This window comes from Biomphalaria glabrata, chromosome 9 (genome assembly GCF_947242115.1).
Source record: "Biomphalaria glabrata chromosome 9, xgBioGlab47.1, whole genome shotgun sequence".
Lineage (NCBI taxonomy): Eukaryota > Metazoa > Mollusca > Gastropoda > Planorbidae > Biomphalaria > Biomphalaria glabrata.
The window spans coordinates 921,357-935,309 of NC_074719.1; the positions used below are offsets into that span (position 1 = coordinate 921,357).

The 13,953-nt window shown below is 32.8% G+C and overlaps 2 protein-coding genes and 1 long non-coding RNA gene across 14 annotated transcripts in view; 1 reads left to right on the plus strand and 2 right to left on the minus strand.

The window, feature by feature from the left end:
• The window catches only part of LOC129928013 (uncharacterized), a 34,690-nt gene extending 31,441 nt beyond the window's left edge, over positions 1-3,249 (plus strand). For 6 of the 7 annotated variants that reach the window (XM_056039837.1, XM_056039836.1, XM_056039834.1 and 3 more), the window contains 2 exons: positions 1,061-1,207; positions 2,654-3,249. In XM_056039837.1, the coding sequence (XP_055895812.1) occupies positions 1,061-1,207; positions 2,654-2,847 (341 nt within the window). In that variant the 3' untranslated portion in view covers positions 2,848-3,249. The remainder of the gene's footprint in view (positions 1-1,060; positions 1,208-2,653) is intronic. The other variant, XM_056039840.1, reaches the window with a different exon arrangement.
• Positions 1-13,953, minus strand: part of LOC129928017 (uncharacterized) — a 134,034-nt gene that overhangs the window by 66,003 nt on the left and 54,078 nt on the right. The window lies entirely within an intron of this gene.
• The window catches only part of LOC129928014 (uncharacterized), a 28,353-nt gene continuing 18,202 nt past the window's right edge, over positions 3,803-13,953 (minus strand). For 2 of the 6 annotated variants that reach the window (XM_056039846.1, XM_056039843.1), the window contains 6 exons: positions 13,051-13,105; positions 12,475-12,534; positions 11,008-11,079; positions 10,688-10,750; positions 8,729-8,833; positions 3,803-7,214 (listed from right to left, as the gene is read on the minus strand). In XM_056039846.1, the coding sequence (XP_055895821.1) occupies positions 13,056-13,105 (50 nt within the window). In that variant the 3' untranslated portion in view covers positions 3,803-7,214; positions 8,729-8,833; positions 10,688-10,750; ... (1 more) ...; positions 12,475-12,534; positions 13,051-13,055. Of the gene's footprint in view, positions 7,215-8,728; positions 8,834-10,687; positions 10,751-11,007; positions 11,080-11,687; positions 11,753-12,474; positions 12,535-13,050; positions 13,106-13,953 lie in introns of all 6 variants that reach the window. The other 4 variants (XM_056039845.1, XM_056039841.1, XM_056039844.1 and 1 more) reach the window with 3 other exon arrangements.

Consider the following 13,953-nt stretch of genomic DNA (forward strand, 5'->3'; position numbering starts at 1 on the left):
TTCTGTTAGTTTGAGATTTGATCTGTATGATCTAGAGCTTAGAGCTAGACCAGTAGACATTGAGCTATAGGACTCTGCTAGTTTGAGATTTGATCTGGATGATTCAGAGCTAGACCAGTAGACATTGAGCTATAGAACTCTGCTAGTTTGAGATTTGATCTGGATGAGTTTGATACAACAGTACAGAGTTTATACATCAGTACAGAGTTTATACATCAGTACAGATTTTTTACATCAGTACAGAGTTTATACATCAGTACAGAGTTTATACATCAGTACAGTACGGTTGAGCATTTTTACAGACACTGTTTCGTGTTACCAATTGTACAGTATTGACTAATTGACTCCTTTTTTGAAGTGACCCATTATGTTTCATAGAGATATTAGACATTAATTAAGTTTTATGGAGCCCGAATTGTCAAGTTGAGTAGGTTGTGAAGTGTTTGCATAAAGCCTGGATAGAAAGAGTGATGTTACAATATTGTAGTCTTTCGATCAGGACTGTGTTATTGTGTAATTGTGTGTGTATATGTATACATAGCTCCTCCATCGTGGTTGAATACGAACACGTTTCTGGTTTTCTATGAACTCGACTATGACTATAAGTCCAATCCTCGTTTTAAAAAGGCAGTATATTTTTCTGCTTCAAAGAATGTAAAATTGTAAATTAATGTGTATTATTGCTTATCAAATGGTATATCAGTCTATACCAACTCTATACCACTGTGTATATTACAGAGAGAGTATCATCGTGATGCGTGCATTAAAGTTTTAAAATTGTGTTAAAAGAATGTGACGTGTATAATTGTAATCAAAAAATGCAAATTATTGTTTCAATTGTGTAGCCTACAAAAGTTGTTTTCGCTTAAAGATATTTGTGACGTTATAATACACGAAATTGCTGTTTTAATCGTACCTGCCCCAACTAATCCCTTAGCCTAATCTTTTTTCATTAGTTGCTAAACATTTAGATAAAAATAATGTATGCTGCAAGTCACAAATCGAAGAGCACTGAAGACATTCTTGATGATATAGTATGTATTTTTTAAATTGTCTACAGAATGTGAACCAGGAGATCCAGACTTGAGGCCAGAACTGTGCACTAACACTAGTGTCTGCCAGACAAAGTCATCACTATGCTGTCACTATTGCTCGTTACATTACAATTCTGCAACTACAAGTACCACACAATTAACGTCCCCCAACGGTAGGAAAATGTGTAACAAAATGTGTGCAAATACATTTAACATTTTTCGAATGCTTATTCAGTTTTGAAGATGAACTACATCCTGGCCCAAACCTCCCGCAGGACGAAGGGGGAAGGCAGCGGGCAGGGTTTGCACTCATGAACATCGAGACCACCGAACGACAGCCCAGAACGCATAACAAACGATTAAGCAGCCATTCATGTTTTATTACATGTGTTTTATCTGACGTTTGAGCTTTTGGTAGTGTAAGTGATTTGCAATTTGTATCTAGGTTCTAAGCTTTAAACTATTCCTTTGTCTAATAAACGTGTTTTAGAAAAGATACATAGCCATTAAACGATCTTTTATATACGTAAAAATATTTTGAGTCAAGAGAAGTTAATTAAAAGATTGTACCTGTACTTTCATTCAATATAGACTCATATGTATCACTGGAAATAAAATAGTGTGTATCTTTATGTCTCAAAGATTGTTTATCATTATGCATTTTTATGAAAAACCGACTTGCATAAATATTATAACAATAAAAACGGTTAACTTTCAGAAATCTTAAAGTAGCCTAAGCAAAAGAGATTTTCCAAGCTGTAAAATCAGATTTTCACAAGATTTTCTATAAGTGTCACAGGTTGAGGAAAGGACAGACTGACAGACCACACAAAGCTATGGCGGCTTTCCTGCCTTTCGGTGGCCAGTAATATTGTCGAGAGAATAATAATAATCTTTATTATCCATTAGGAAATGTATCTTACATTTTGTTCATTACACCATTAAAACATCAGAACTATAAAAAAAAAAAAAAAATATACAGTAGGCCTAGATATTTCGATCTGCTTAATTTGCCTTAGCTCTTGTAAGTGGAAACAATTATCATGATGTCAGTTATGGTAGAAACTTTGTTTACAATAAGAAATTTTAATGAGGTTTATAATAATAATAATAAAGCTTGTCTTCGAGTCTGAAGATTAATGAGTAGTGCAGTATTTCACGTGGCTACGTAGCCCTAACTGTGACCAACATATTTTGCCACAATCAGCCATTCAGCGCAGACATAACCATTGAGTGAGGTTTCTACAAAACACGAAATGCCTCGTTTCCTGTTTTATTGAAGTCATTTTTTTCTTTATAATAACAAAAAATATTCAACCATGTATTGGAAATGTTTATTTGTCGGTATTCTGTTCAGTCCATAGGTTTGTTGTTTCCTTATTTAAACTAATCCACTTTATCGGTTGCTTAAATTTTGTTTTGTGAGCTAGAGGTATTTGTATTTTTTGACACATCGCACAATTTAGGCCATGTCCTGCCCATAATCCATCAAAGGAACTAGAGGTCAACATATCTAATTTTGATTAAGTTGTGCAATAAGCAGTACTGTTTACAGTAGTCGAGACATGATGAAAGTAATGTAGGCCTATAATTATCTGTTTACTTTTAACTTTTAACAGAGTGTGTACTAGGAGAACCAGATTTAAGTCCACAGCTGTGTACTAGCCGTAGTATCTGCCAGACACAGCCATTGATGTGCTGTAAATATTGTTCTTCCCGAGACAATTCTGCAAGCCATCTCTCTTTATACACTATTTGGATATATTGTTTTTGTATTGCGTTCATTCTTTATATTAAAACAAATGTCTATTAGGTAGATAAAGTACAAATGTCTATTAAGTAGATAAAGTACAAATGTCTATTAGGGAGCTAAAGTACAAGACTCTTAGGTAGATAAAGTACTTACCCTTGTTTGGAATTTTTTTTTAGTTTTTGTCAATTTCTTATCTTTGTACCATTTTAAGCATTGTTTACACAAGGAAATCAATTATAATGAAGCAATCTATCAATCATAATGAAGCAATCGTTGGTGTACTGTGCATGAAATAATACACCTCTAAAACATGTAACCAGGGCCGGACTTAGATAATGAGCCTCCTTGTCCTTATCATTATGAGGAACATTTTGTACATCCTCTTATAATTCTGGATCTAGAGATAAATTATGTTGCTTGTTTTTATTTCTTTTATTAAACAGTTTCAAGTTCTTTATATAATGTGTTGCCTTTTCCATTTATAGTTATTCTATAGTTTGCTGCACTAGTTTGTTTTGTGTCTTTTAAAGTAAATGAGCTTTCCAATTTTATTTTTAAAATCATTGACCAGAAGTATCTAATACCATATCACCTGATTCTGATTTGCTCTATAAAGAAAACTTAACTAGACCCCACACCAGATGTGGAAAAATATGCAGGTCATGACTGGGTTTGCATTCATCTTTAATCTTGGAAATTGAAGGCAATGCCATTCATTGTATATCATTTGTTTGTCTTCAGTGAAATTATTACAGGATTGTTTCCACAAATTTGCTATGTTGTCTGTCTTCTTCATCAGTTATTTTATTTAATGTACCGTACACCTTAATAATGTTGATTCATCTATATTATATTTTTTCTGTAAGCAAGTACTCTATAATTAATGTAATTACAAAACAGTGTATGATGCTGGCAAAAACTTGTTACTGCAGATTACTAAACAGCTGTATGCTGGTATTTGAGTTTGGTGTAAACAAATACAGACAATACTCCACAAATAAATGACAGAAGAGGGAACTGTTTCAAAATTTTAATCTCAACAAATAGTTCATAACAAATAGTTCATAACAAATAGTTCATCCTAATTATAGGTCAATAACAAGCCTTACATGCAGGTAATATCCTTAGTACTTTATTTCCTCACATAGATAGTTTGATTATGCAACTCGCAAGTAACATTCCAGAAAAGCTGTGACTCAAACAGTATCCCTACAAAATAACTGTCCAGATATCATGGCTACATTAATTTTTAAAAAGTAAATGTTCGAAGTTAATATGCGAAAAAAAAAAGTTAAATATGAAGAAAACAGGCAGCTTCCAAAGCTTATAAAATAATTGTATATATAGTGCAATGCAATGTTAATAAACAAATTTACAATCAGGCCTTCAAGGGCCAAAATTCTGAAATTCATCAGCAGAAGTAGAAAGACAATAGTATAAAGCCTGTGAGGCCACTGATCTTGTATCGACACTTGCTGTTCCTTTGGATCTAGATCAGTTGCTTGGAGAGAGGGAAACTGCTGAGGAGATATAGTTTCGGCCATTGCACAGGGATTCATTTCCATATAGTAGTTTCACAACTGAAGGATCACAATTAAATCAAGCTTGAACTTTTCTCATCTGGAGTCTTTGATCTCCCATCAAACTTTTACTCAGGTGGCAAATAGGGGTATGCTCTTCAGATATGGCAAATATCGAAGAAATAAAATACTTATGGTATACCAAAATCGAACCTGCTGCCTGTATGAAAAGGAAGGATCCACAAAGATTATGGCACCTTAACTGAAAGTAAAGGCAGCTATCCAGAGAGCTTAATAGGCCACCCCCAGCTGGTTGTGTGCAGGGTTAATAACAGTCATATAAAAAAAAAATATTGTTGGGAAAGCTAAAACAAATATGAATAATATAAAGTTAATTTTTAAAAAATGTTTAGGCTATAATAAAACGCCCTTAACGTTGAAGGAAAAAGCATTGATCACACAATAAGCCTTCTATGATGGACTAGAAGAATTTATGACAAGGCAACACTGCAGGACATCAAAATAGTTTTAGGAGATTTCAATGCCAAAATTGGAAAAGAATTCGCCTTCAGACCAATAATCGGCAAAGAAAACTTATATGAAGAGGCAAATAATAATGACCTAACATTACTGGGTTTGGCCTCAGGAAAAGGAATGTCTATCTGTAGCACTAAATTCCAGCATAAGAAAATGTACAAAGCAACATGGATCTCACCTGATGGAAAAACCAAAATCCAATAGATCATAAATGGATAATCATAAGTAAAAGATGTAGATTTGATGTCTTTCATGTAAGAAGTTTCAGAGAAACAGATGCAGACCATCTAGTAGCCAAAGCTAAATTTAGACAAAGAGTAAAAGTAAAATATACAATAACCAAAGTAGCACAGCAATATGATACTCAAAAACTCATGATAGACCCACTTGATGCAGAAACTTAAGAATTCCTAACACATCTAACAGCATTGGAAAAGGACAATTACAATCTAGACTATAATTCTAAGGGCACTTACTGATTCCCCCACCTTTCACTAGTTACGGTACCCCGATTGTGGTGAACTAAAAAAAATACAAATTTAACTTGTTATTACTTAACTTGTCTCTAGAACAACGGTTCTCAACCTTTTAAGCTTGGCGACCCCTTTTTAGAATCCCCCACTCGGCCGCGACCCCCCCCCCCCCCACACACACAGCAAAAGAAGAATAGACAAAAACAATCCATATTTTCGATGGTCTTAGGCGACACCCAATGGGGTCGCGACCCACAGGTTGAGAACCCCTGCTCTAGAACAACTAAGCCAGTTCACAAATGGAAGCTACAGCAATTAAAACTTCCCAAAATGATGTTTCATTCCCAATTTTATCTTCAAGTTGCTATAACAAAAAGACAATTTTATACTTCTTTCTGTTTTAATCACCATTTAAAAAAAAAACTCCTTTCGAAAGTAAATTTCAATGGCAGTATGTGGCCCCTAACTTGTTTTTGTAGACATTATATGAAAACAATCTTTTTTTTTCTATCAAAGCTAGGACAAAAATTTTGTTTTATGTGTGTAAAATGTTTTAAAAAGAAAAAGCAAATATAGATATTTTATTTTGTGTGTTGGGGTGGTGGTAAAAAAAAAACGGCCAGAAGGATGTGTTTGTGTGTGGGAGATCAATATAAGTGAGCCGCTCTAATTCAAAGTAATATCTTAGAAGAGTATTGAAATTGGATGGGGGATATTGGGTCAAAATGTTACGTGAGAACAGTTCACAGGCCAGAAGTGTGTATGGGAAGGAATTTAAAGCTGGCCACTCCAATTAAATGAAGCATATACTAGAATTCACAGACCAAAAGATAAATTGTTGAAGCACAACAACAGACGTAGCCTGTGGGTAATCCTAATTATAACAAATGAGCAATAAAAAAACAACAACATGCTATTAAAAGTAAAGCAGATGACATGGTTGGATTTAAGCAAAAGAAAAGGAGAGTCTGACATATAGAATGCAGGCATATTGAACAGACAAATAATGCTAAAGAAAGAAACCAGAAAGCAGTACAAAGAAGCAAGGCGAAGGGTTACAAAATCTGTCGAAAGCATAAAAATGAGGCAATAAAAAAAAAAGAGCACTCATTGAGAACCTTGATGCGAGAGGAATGGGCATGAAAATAAGGGATGACAAGAATGGATTTCAAGCAAGATCACACATGTATGAGAACAATAATGGTGTTCTCGTCACAAAAAAAAAACCAGAAGGGCTGAATACTTTGAGGAGTTCCTAAATAAAACAAGATGGAGACAAAGGAAAATATGAACAGCCACCAACACAATAAACCTACCAACACTATAAACTCACCAACTCTAATTTAAACATCAGAAATAAAAAATTACAAAGCACCAGGAGAGGACCAAAATTACAACAGAGCTACTAAAAATGGAGGAAAAAACCTGAATTCACAATTAGACTAACCAATATCAAGAATTTTGGAAGAAGTAACATTAACAGATTGAAAGCAGCACTCATAACATAAATTAAAACTAAAAAAAATGTCAAGAAAACAATGTACTAGTACATCAACTTAAATCGCTTATGATGGTATCAAAAGGAAATATCTCTATGAAATACTGAACAACTTAACAAGACTTACGCATATGAAATGAAACAACTCAATTTTACAGTGATAACATATAGATCTAAAACACATAAAAAAAATTATTTTAAAATTAAAAAAACACAACAATCATTCAAAAAAGACCTGAATCAACACATTTTTAAAATTGTCCCAAACTTGTTTTTTTTTCCATATAATTGCCCAAAACTTGTTTTTTTTCATTCTGAAGGAAGTTACATTTTGTAGAATAAAATTTCAGTATATTTAAGGCTGCTCACATGTTTTCATTTATTCATTTCATTGACAGTCTGTGGATAGGTTAAAAACAAAATTTAGTGATATCAAAGACTCTAATAAAAGCAAGTCATTTTAATTAAAAAAACAAACAAACAAAAAAAACATAAAATATACTTTAAAAAAAAAAACAAAGCTTATATTTAAGTGTGATTGTATCAGTTAGTTTGGATCAGTCATGTAATTATATGATTGGCCAAGACATAGTAAATCTGTGCAATTAGAAATATTTGTACCAATTGTTTTTGTTTAGCTTTCTCAATGCGCTATGATCCTATCACTTGTTTGGACCAGTTGTGAAAGGGGGAGGGACTATCTAGGTGAATGATTCCATGATTGTTATTGAAATGCATACAAATAATTTTCACTGATGTCTCAGGAGTTCTCAGGGGGACTAATTCAACTTATACCACAACATCTGTCAAGTAGGATTTCTTTTTTTTTTGCTCAAGATACCCAACAAAATAATTAATTACGGTAGCAATAGTTAATTAACTAATTGGTTAATTTTTTAAATTGATTCTTGCATTGTCATGTAAAAGAAATAATTTAGCAAAATTTCAGCTTGACCAGAGATTAGGTGTACGAGAAAAAATGTGTACAAACTTTTTACCATACAGACAGATGGAGTGAGTGTAAAAAAAAATAACATATAAGTGACATCACGTTTAATTTTCTATAGAGGAGCAGTTAATTGGATGGGTACTTGGTCATGCTGTACACACTCTGAACAGATGTCATGATGGTCCTATGCACAAACCTGGCCCTTCCCCATGTCATCCTGTAAGATTGGACTAGGATATCAAGATAATGTTTTGATGTAGAATGCAATTTTTCTGTTTGTTTGCACTAAATTTTTTTTGTCAATGTATATTTTTTTCCACCTCATCTTAAGGAATAAATGTTTTGAGATGACTGGGCATTTTGTAAAGAACTCTTTCTACACTATAAAATCGTAGAATTGAATAGCTCTTTTTTATATATACACACACATACACACAATAATATGTAGTGAAACATGTAGCCGTCTAGTAACCATCATAAAAAGGGCATCAAAAATTACACTCACAACATTGCCACATTTAAAGGAACTTTTTGAACAAAAGTGTCTAAGGAAAATCGAAAAAATCTTGGAAGACAACAGCCACCCGCTCCATCAGAACTATGTCAGGTAGTCGTGAAGTGGGCGACTACTGTCAATCAAAACAAGAACAAAGGGGTACAAAAACTTGTGCGTACTTCACTTGGTCAGACTATATCAATGCCACTCGTTGATCAGGAAACATGAACAGGACCAAGATGCCTGTGTGTAGTCGCTGAATAAACTTTCTATGTTGTGTCTGTTGTATTTATGTGTATGTTTCTGTTGTGTTGTCTTTATATGAGAAAAAGAGTCCTTGTAATCACAACAAATTTCCATTAGGATCAATAAAGCAGTCTTAGTATTTCTTAAGATTGTGGCATATAAAAATAGTAGCATGTTTATATAAAACTTGAAAGACTTTACAAATATTGTTAAATCACTCACAGTTTGGCAAGCCATATTAATATAAACTGGATCTGTTTCAGTTTGGTCAGCAATACGGGTGGAGGTTCTATTAATAGTTATAGTTAGGCCCTCTGTAGTCTTGGGCTGGAACAAGAATGGTCAAATAAAAAATTTGAAATCACAAACACTCTAATAAAAAAAAGACATCATTTTAACAATAAAAATACATGAAAACTGGAGCTCAAACATTCTAATAAAAAAACCCAGTCATTTTAATAATAAAAAAACAACTTTAAAACTCATTTAAGAACTCTATCCTATAAAATCATAGAAAATTATAAATCTACTTTATGCACATATTTACAGTATCAATTTTATTATACAAGTTTGTAATATATATATAGAAATAACAAGATTACAAAGATAGTTTGTGTGATCCCCCATTGAAGTCACCAATGGACCAGGAATATTTAAGCCATAGTCTTGTTTTGATCGTTAAAATTAATAAAATTGTAAAAAAATAATTTGGCTTTTTTTCCACAAACAGGACAACACTTCATCTTTGATAAAACTCTTCTGGAATAAGTAGAGTAGAGATCCAACTGATCACCTAAAAACAGAATGGAAACCTCCCAGACAGTGTCTGTGGCACCTGGTGCGGTAGCTCAGGGTGTCATCCCTTCCCATCAACTTTCTTCAAATATGTTCCAATAAACACTATTGCTGGTTAGTTCTTTTTGTGGAACAAATACAGTGAGATGATTACCTACTATTATTGATTTTTACTCAAATGTAAAATGAGTCTCAATTCTTTTATAAAATCCCAGTTTATGACATTTATTTAACTCATACTCAAAAGCAGCTATTTCTTATCATTTATGGAATCTAAAATTAAAAAGATCTAGATCTAGTATTTCACAGCCTACAATTCTGTGGGGTTGATAAAATACCTTTAAATATCCCTATGCACATTAAAAAATAACTTTATGAAGCTGCTTACAGATCTAGATCTATTCTAGATCTGAATTAGATTTTTTTTTTACATGAAAGTGAGAAGGGCAAAGGTTTTCATTGAAGAAATATTGGTTGAGCTTAATCTCTCTTTTAACATGATAAAGGGAATCAAACTGATGTTCCCTAACTTGCAGAATGTATCTTCTGCGGTAGCTACTGGAATAGTCACTAGCAACTATCTAGTTTCCATTACTTATGAAGGCCTAAATTCAAATAATGAAATCAGGGGCATTTTAGGCAGACTCAATTACTTTTTGTTTTTATATTAGAAACAAGTTCAATGACTAATTAAAATTATCTGCCTGAAAAACAAATATTTAAAATGTTTGTTATTAGTGATTGTAGAGGATGCCAAAGCGTTCATAGCTAACTCTGCAAAAAAAAGGTATGGAAGAAGAAAATCTGAATGATATAAAATATTTCCAGTGGCTGGATACCTTGTAAAGAAATTGTCTATAAACAAAACTACTTTTACAAAACTAGATGTCACTGAACCAGCTAAGCAAACCATTACATCCGGTTTAAGTCTATATTCACTTGTAACAAAAACTCCCATTCTTTTGAATAAATGTTCTGTTGCTGCTATTATAGAATGTGAAGTACACAAGAGGCATTATGATCAGTAAATCATTGCCAAGTGACAAGAACGTTTTCACTCTAACATTTTCTAGAAAAGTCTAAGACAAAGACTGCAAGTGTAAATATTTTGACAAATGTACAAAATGTCTTATGTAACTTTATGCTGTGTTTAGGATTGCTGCCTTTCGTGCATGTTATGCGCTTGAATGATTTAATTTTAGTCTATCCTTAGTATATTTCTTGATATTTAGGAAAATACACATTTGCCCCTCAAAATACACATTTCCAGGTCTGGGAATACACAATTCCCTTTTGGCATGTAAGCATCTCTGCCTATACAAACATTAAAAACAGAGTGTTGATCAACTTGAAATTAGACGTTATTAACATTGTGAAATAACTCACAGTTTGGTCAGCAATACTGGTTGGGATGCTTTCAGTTAGGCTCTCCCAAGTTTCAGGCTGGATCTGGTGTGGTCAAACAAAAAAAAAAAAATAGAGCTCAAACACTGTAATAAAAAAAAAAAAGTCCTGTTAATATAAAAAAAAACCTTGAAAAACTGAACAGTCATTAAAGAACTTTATCCTATAAAATCATAGAAAATAATAAATCTACTTTATGCACATACACAGTATTAACATTTGTATATTAGCTTGTGATATATAGAAAAAAATAAAAACAGCATGTTGATAAACTTGAAATTAGACTTTATTAAATGACTCACACTTAGGTCAGAAATACTTGTAGCATTTGAATTAATCGTTTCAGTTAGGTCCTCTGAAGTCTTGGGCTGGAACTGTAATGGTCAAATAAAAAATTTGAAATAACAAACACTCTAATTTAAAAAATAAAAACAACATGAAAACAACTGAATGTTAAATGTTGTTAAAAACCTCAATGAATTGGATGGCTACTTAGTCTAGTTATAAAAACATATTGATTAATAATGTAGTCAATAATAATGTCATCTTTTTTTATACTATAATTTCTTTTTTAATGCTTGCTTGGCCAGTAATTTTTCTAAAAAAAAAACTTTCAAAAACCAAATAAATATACCATACTAACTAAAGTAGGGCAGAAAAGCGCTTGGTTTCTGAACCAGGGATCCTGGGTTCAAATTCTGTTGAAGGCTGGGAATTTTAATTTCGGGATCTTTGGGCACCTCTAAGTCCACCCAGCTCTAATGGCTACCTGACATTAGGTGGGGAAAAGTAAAGGCGGTTGGTCGTTGTGCTGGCCACTTGACACCCTCATTGACCGTAGGCCACAGAAAAAGATGACCTTAACATCATCTGCCCTATAGACCACAAGGTCTGAAAGGGAAACTTTGTAGTCTAGTGATAAGTGCTCTGGACTGCTGTCATGATGGTCGCTACATCAAACCCACCTAACGGCGGTCATTACCTTGCCATCCTGTAGAAGGTTTGGACTAGGATTTAATAATCTTCCTTTCTGATGTAGTACCCAAACTACAAAAACAGTAAAAAAAAATAAAAAATTTAGTTCAATCTTCCTCCATTGTCTGGTGTGAATTTAAACTGCCTATACAAGTTTTGCTTTATGTCTTGGATGTGAAAGTTTGTTAGTTAAAAAAAGTAAAAGGTTTGCAATAGCATTTTTTTAAATATCTTTTTTTTTTTCAGTTCTTTTTAGGGATCTAATGTCTGGAGATTAATTAAATGGTCGCCCTGTAAAGAACTTTTTCTATCCTATTGAGGATTTTCATACATGGCAGAACAACTAAATAGCTAAGTGTACAAAAAGAAGGAAGTTTTGATCAGTTTTTGTTTTTTAAAATGTATAAGTACTTTTTAATGCAGCAGAATGAAATTTTCTTAATTTTTCTGCTTGTAGCAAAAAATAATGTCAATATGGAAGGACATGTAGACTTCACTTTATGACTTAAAAGTATTTAAAACGAGGGGATCTAACATAAGATAATGTAATTAATATATTGTTAAAATTATATCTTAATCCTTTTTTTTAGAGTTGGCAACGGTAATATCCAATTAAGCATTCTTGACATTGTTTATTTATTATAAAAAATTTTCAATAAATTGTTAGAAAACTAATAGCTCTACTTTCTACAGGCACAAACAGCCTTACCAGTATACATTTCTTTGCACCATAGAGAGATAATGAAAGCAATAAACTTGAAATAAGACTGTTCAAATACTATTTAATGACTTACGGTCTAATATCCTGTATATATTACTGAGTCATAAACATGGTTTTCTTCTGTACTGTTCGCCTATGGAATGAAAAAAAATCTAATAAAATTTTAACAAGTTAAATATAAAAACATTTTTCTTAAAAAGGCATGCATCTCAAATAGCCTCTGAAAACCAGACCTTGGACCTGGTCTAACTATTTATCACTAACAGGAGAAGGGGAAAAGGCGAGTACTGACACTTAAGCAAGTAAGATTTGGGTAGGGAGGGGCTAATTAGCCTGGCTGGTTACCCACATGGAGAGGGTGGCATCATTCCATCCAGGATTAAGGCATAAGCTTCATCTCACTTCCATAAGATGATCCATTGTCATTTCTCGATTTAAAGAGGCCATACATATGGTTGACAGAATCAATGTAGGCAATGACCAGTTGAAAATTGTTTTAATAAGAACTCTAAACTTCATCTCTAAACTTTTCACATGATGAATCTCCCCCCCCCCCCATCTCATTGCAATTCTTATATGTTTGTGGAATACAGAAATTAAATAGTAAATAATGTTGATACAAAATTTTAAATGGTATTTAAATACTTACAATCTCTATTTCTTCAGCAGCATTGGAGGTGCAGACCACAGCATTGCTTTGAATACTGAAAGAATAAGACCATTTTAAAATAGTTAAAAAAAAAAACAATAAGAAAAATGTTTAGTGTTAGTGTTGTGCTGGCCACATGACACCCTATTTGTTAACTGTTGGCCAAAGAAAGAGATGACCTTAACATCATCTGCACTATAGATTGCTAGGACTTAAAGGGGAACTTTATTTACTCTTTTTTTAAATTGCCATACAGGGTTTTCATTATACTTGTTTTCTTTAAGGGGAGATAATATGGGACATTTCAAGAAAGATGTTTGACATCCCATAAGGATGCAAACTGTGAGCAAGTAAGTAAATAGAATTCCATTTATTGAGTATGAGTACTTATTGAGTACTTATCTTCTCTATAAAGTAACATCTGTCTCTAGACAAAAAAAAATGATCCTTATTAAATTATTTCATCTAATAAGAGAAGAGACAATTCTCCACACTTTATAATCTATATTATAAAGTAGAATGTGAGGGGTATGTATGTATGTATGTTACTTATAGACATCAAAACCGCTTGACCAATCTTGATAAAACTAGGCAGGAATGTTCCTTGGGTACCAACTTAGACCTTAGTGTATGTATTGTAGCCCTAAAACAAACTTAAGACCCTCAAAAAAAATAAAGTTGTCCGACTCTATTACAGCTATAGTATTTTATGGATCTAGGCCATGTCTACAATGTTGACATGAGAAAAGATAGAAAGGATTTAGACCTAGATCTAATTTTAAGAAATACACTTTGCGCAGATAGTTTTTTACTTTGACACATGAAAAGACAAAAGAAGATCCATTGATTTCATTATATAATAAAATTAACCTTCAATTTTGTGTTTCAAAAGCATTTTTTACA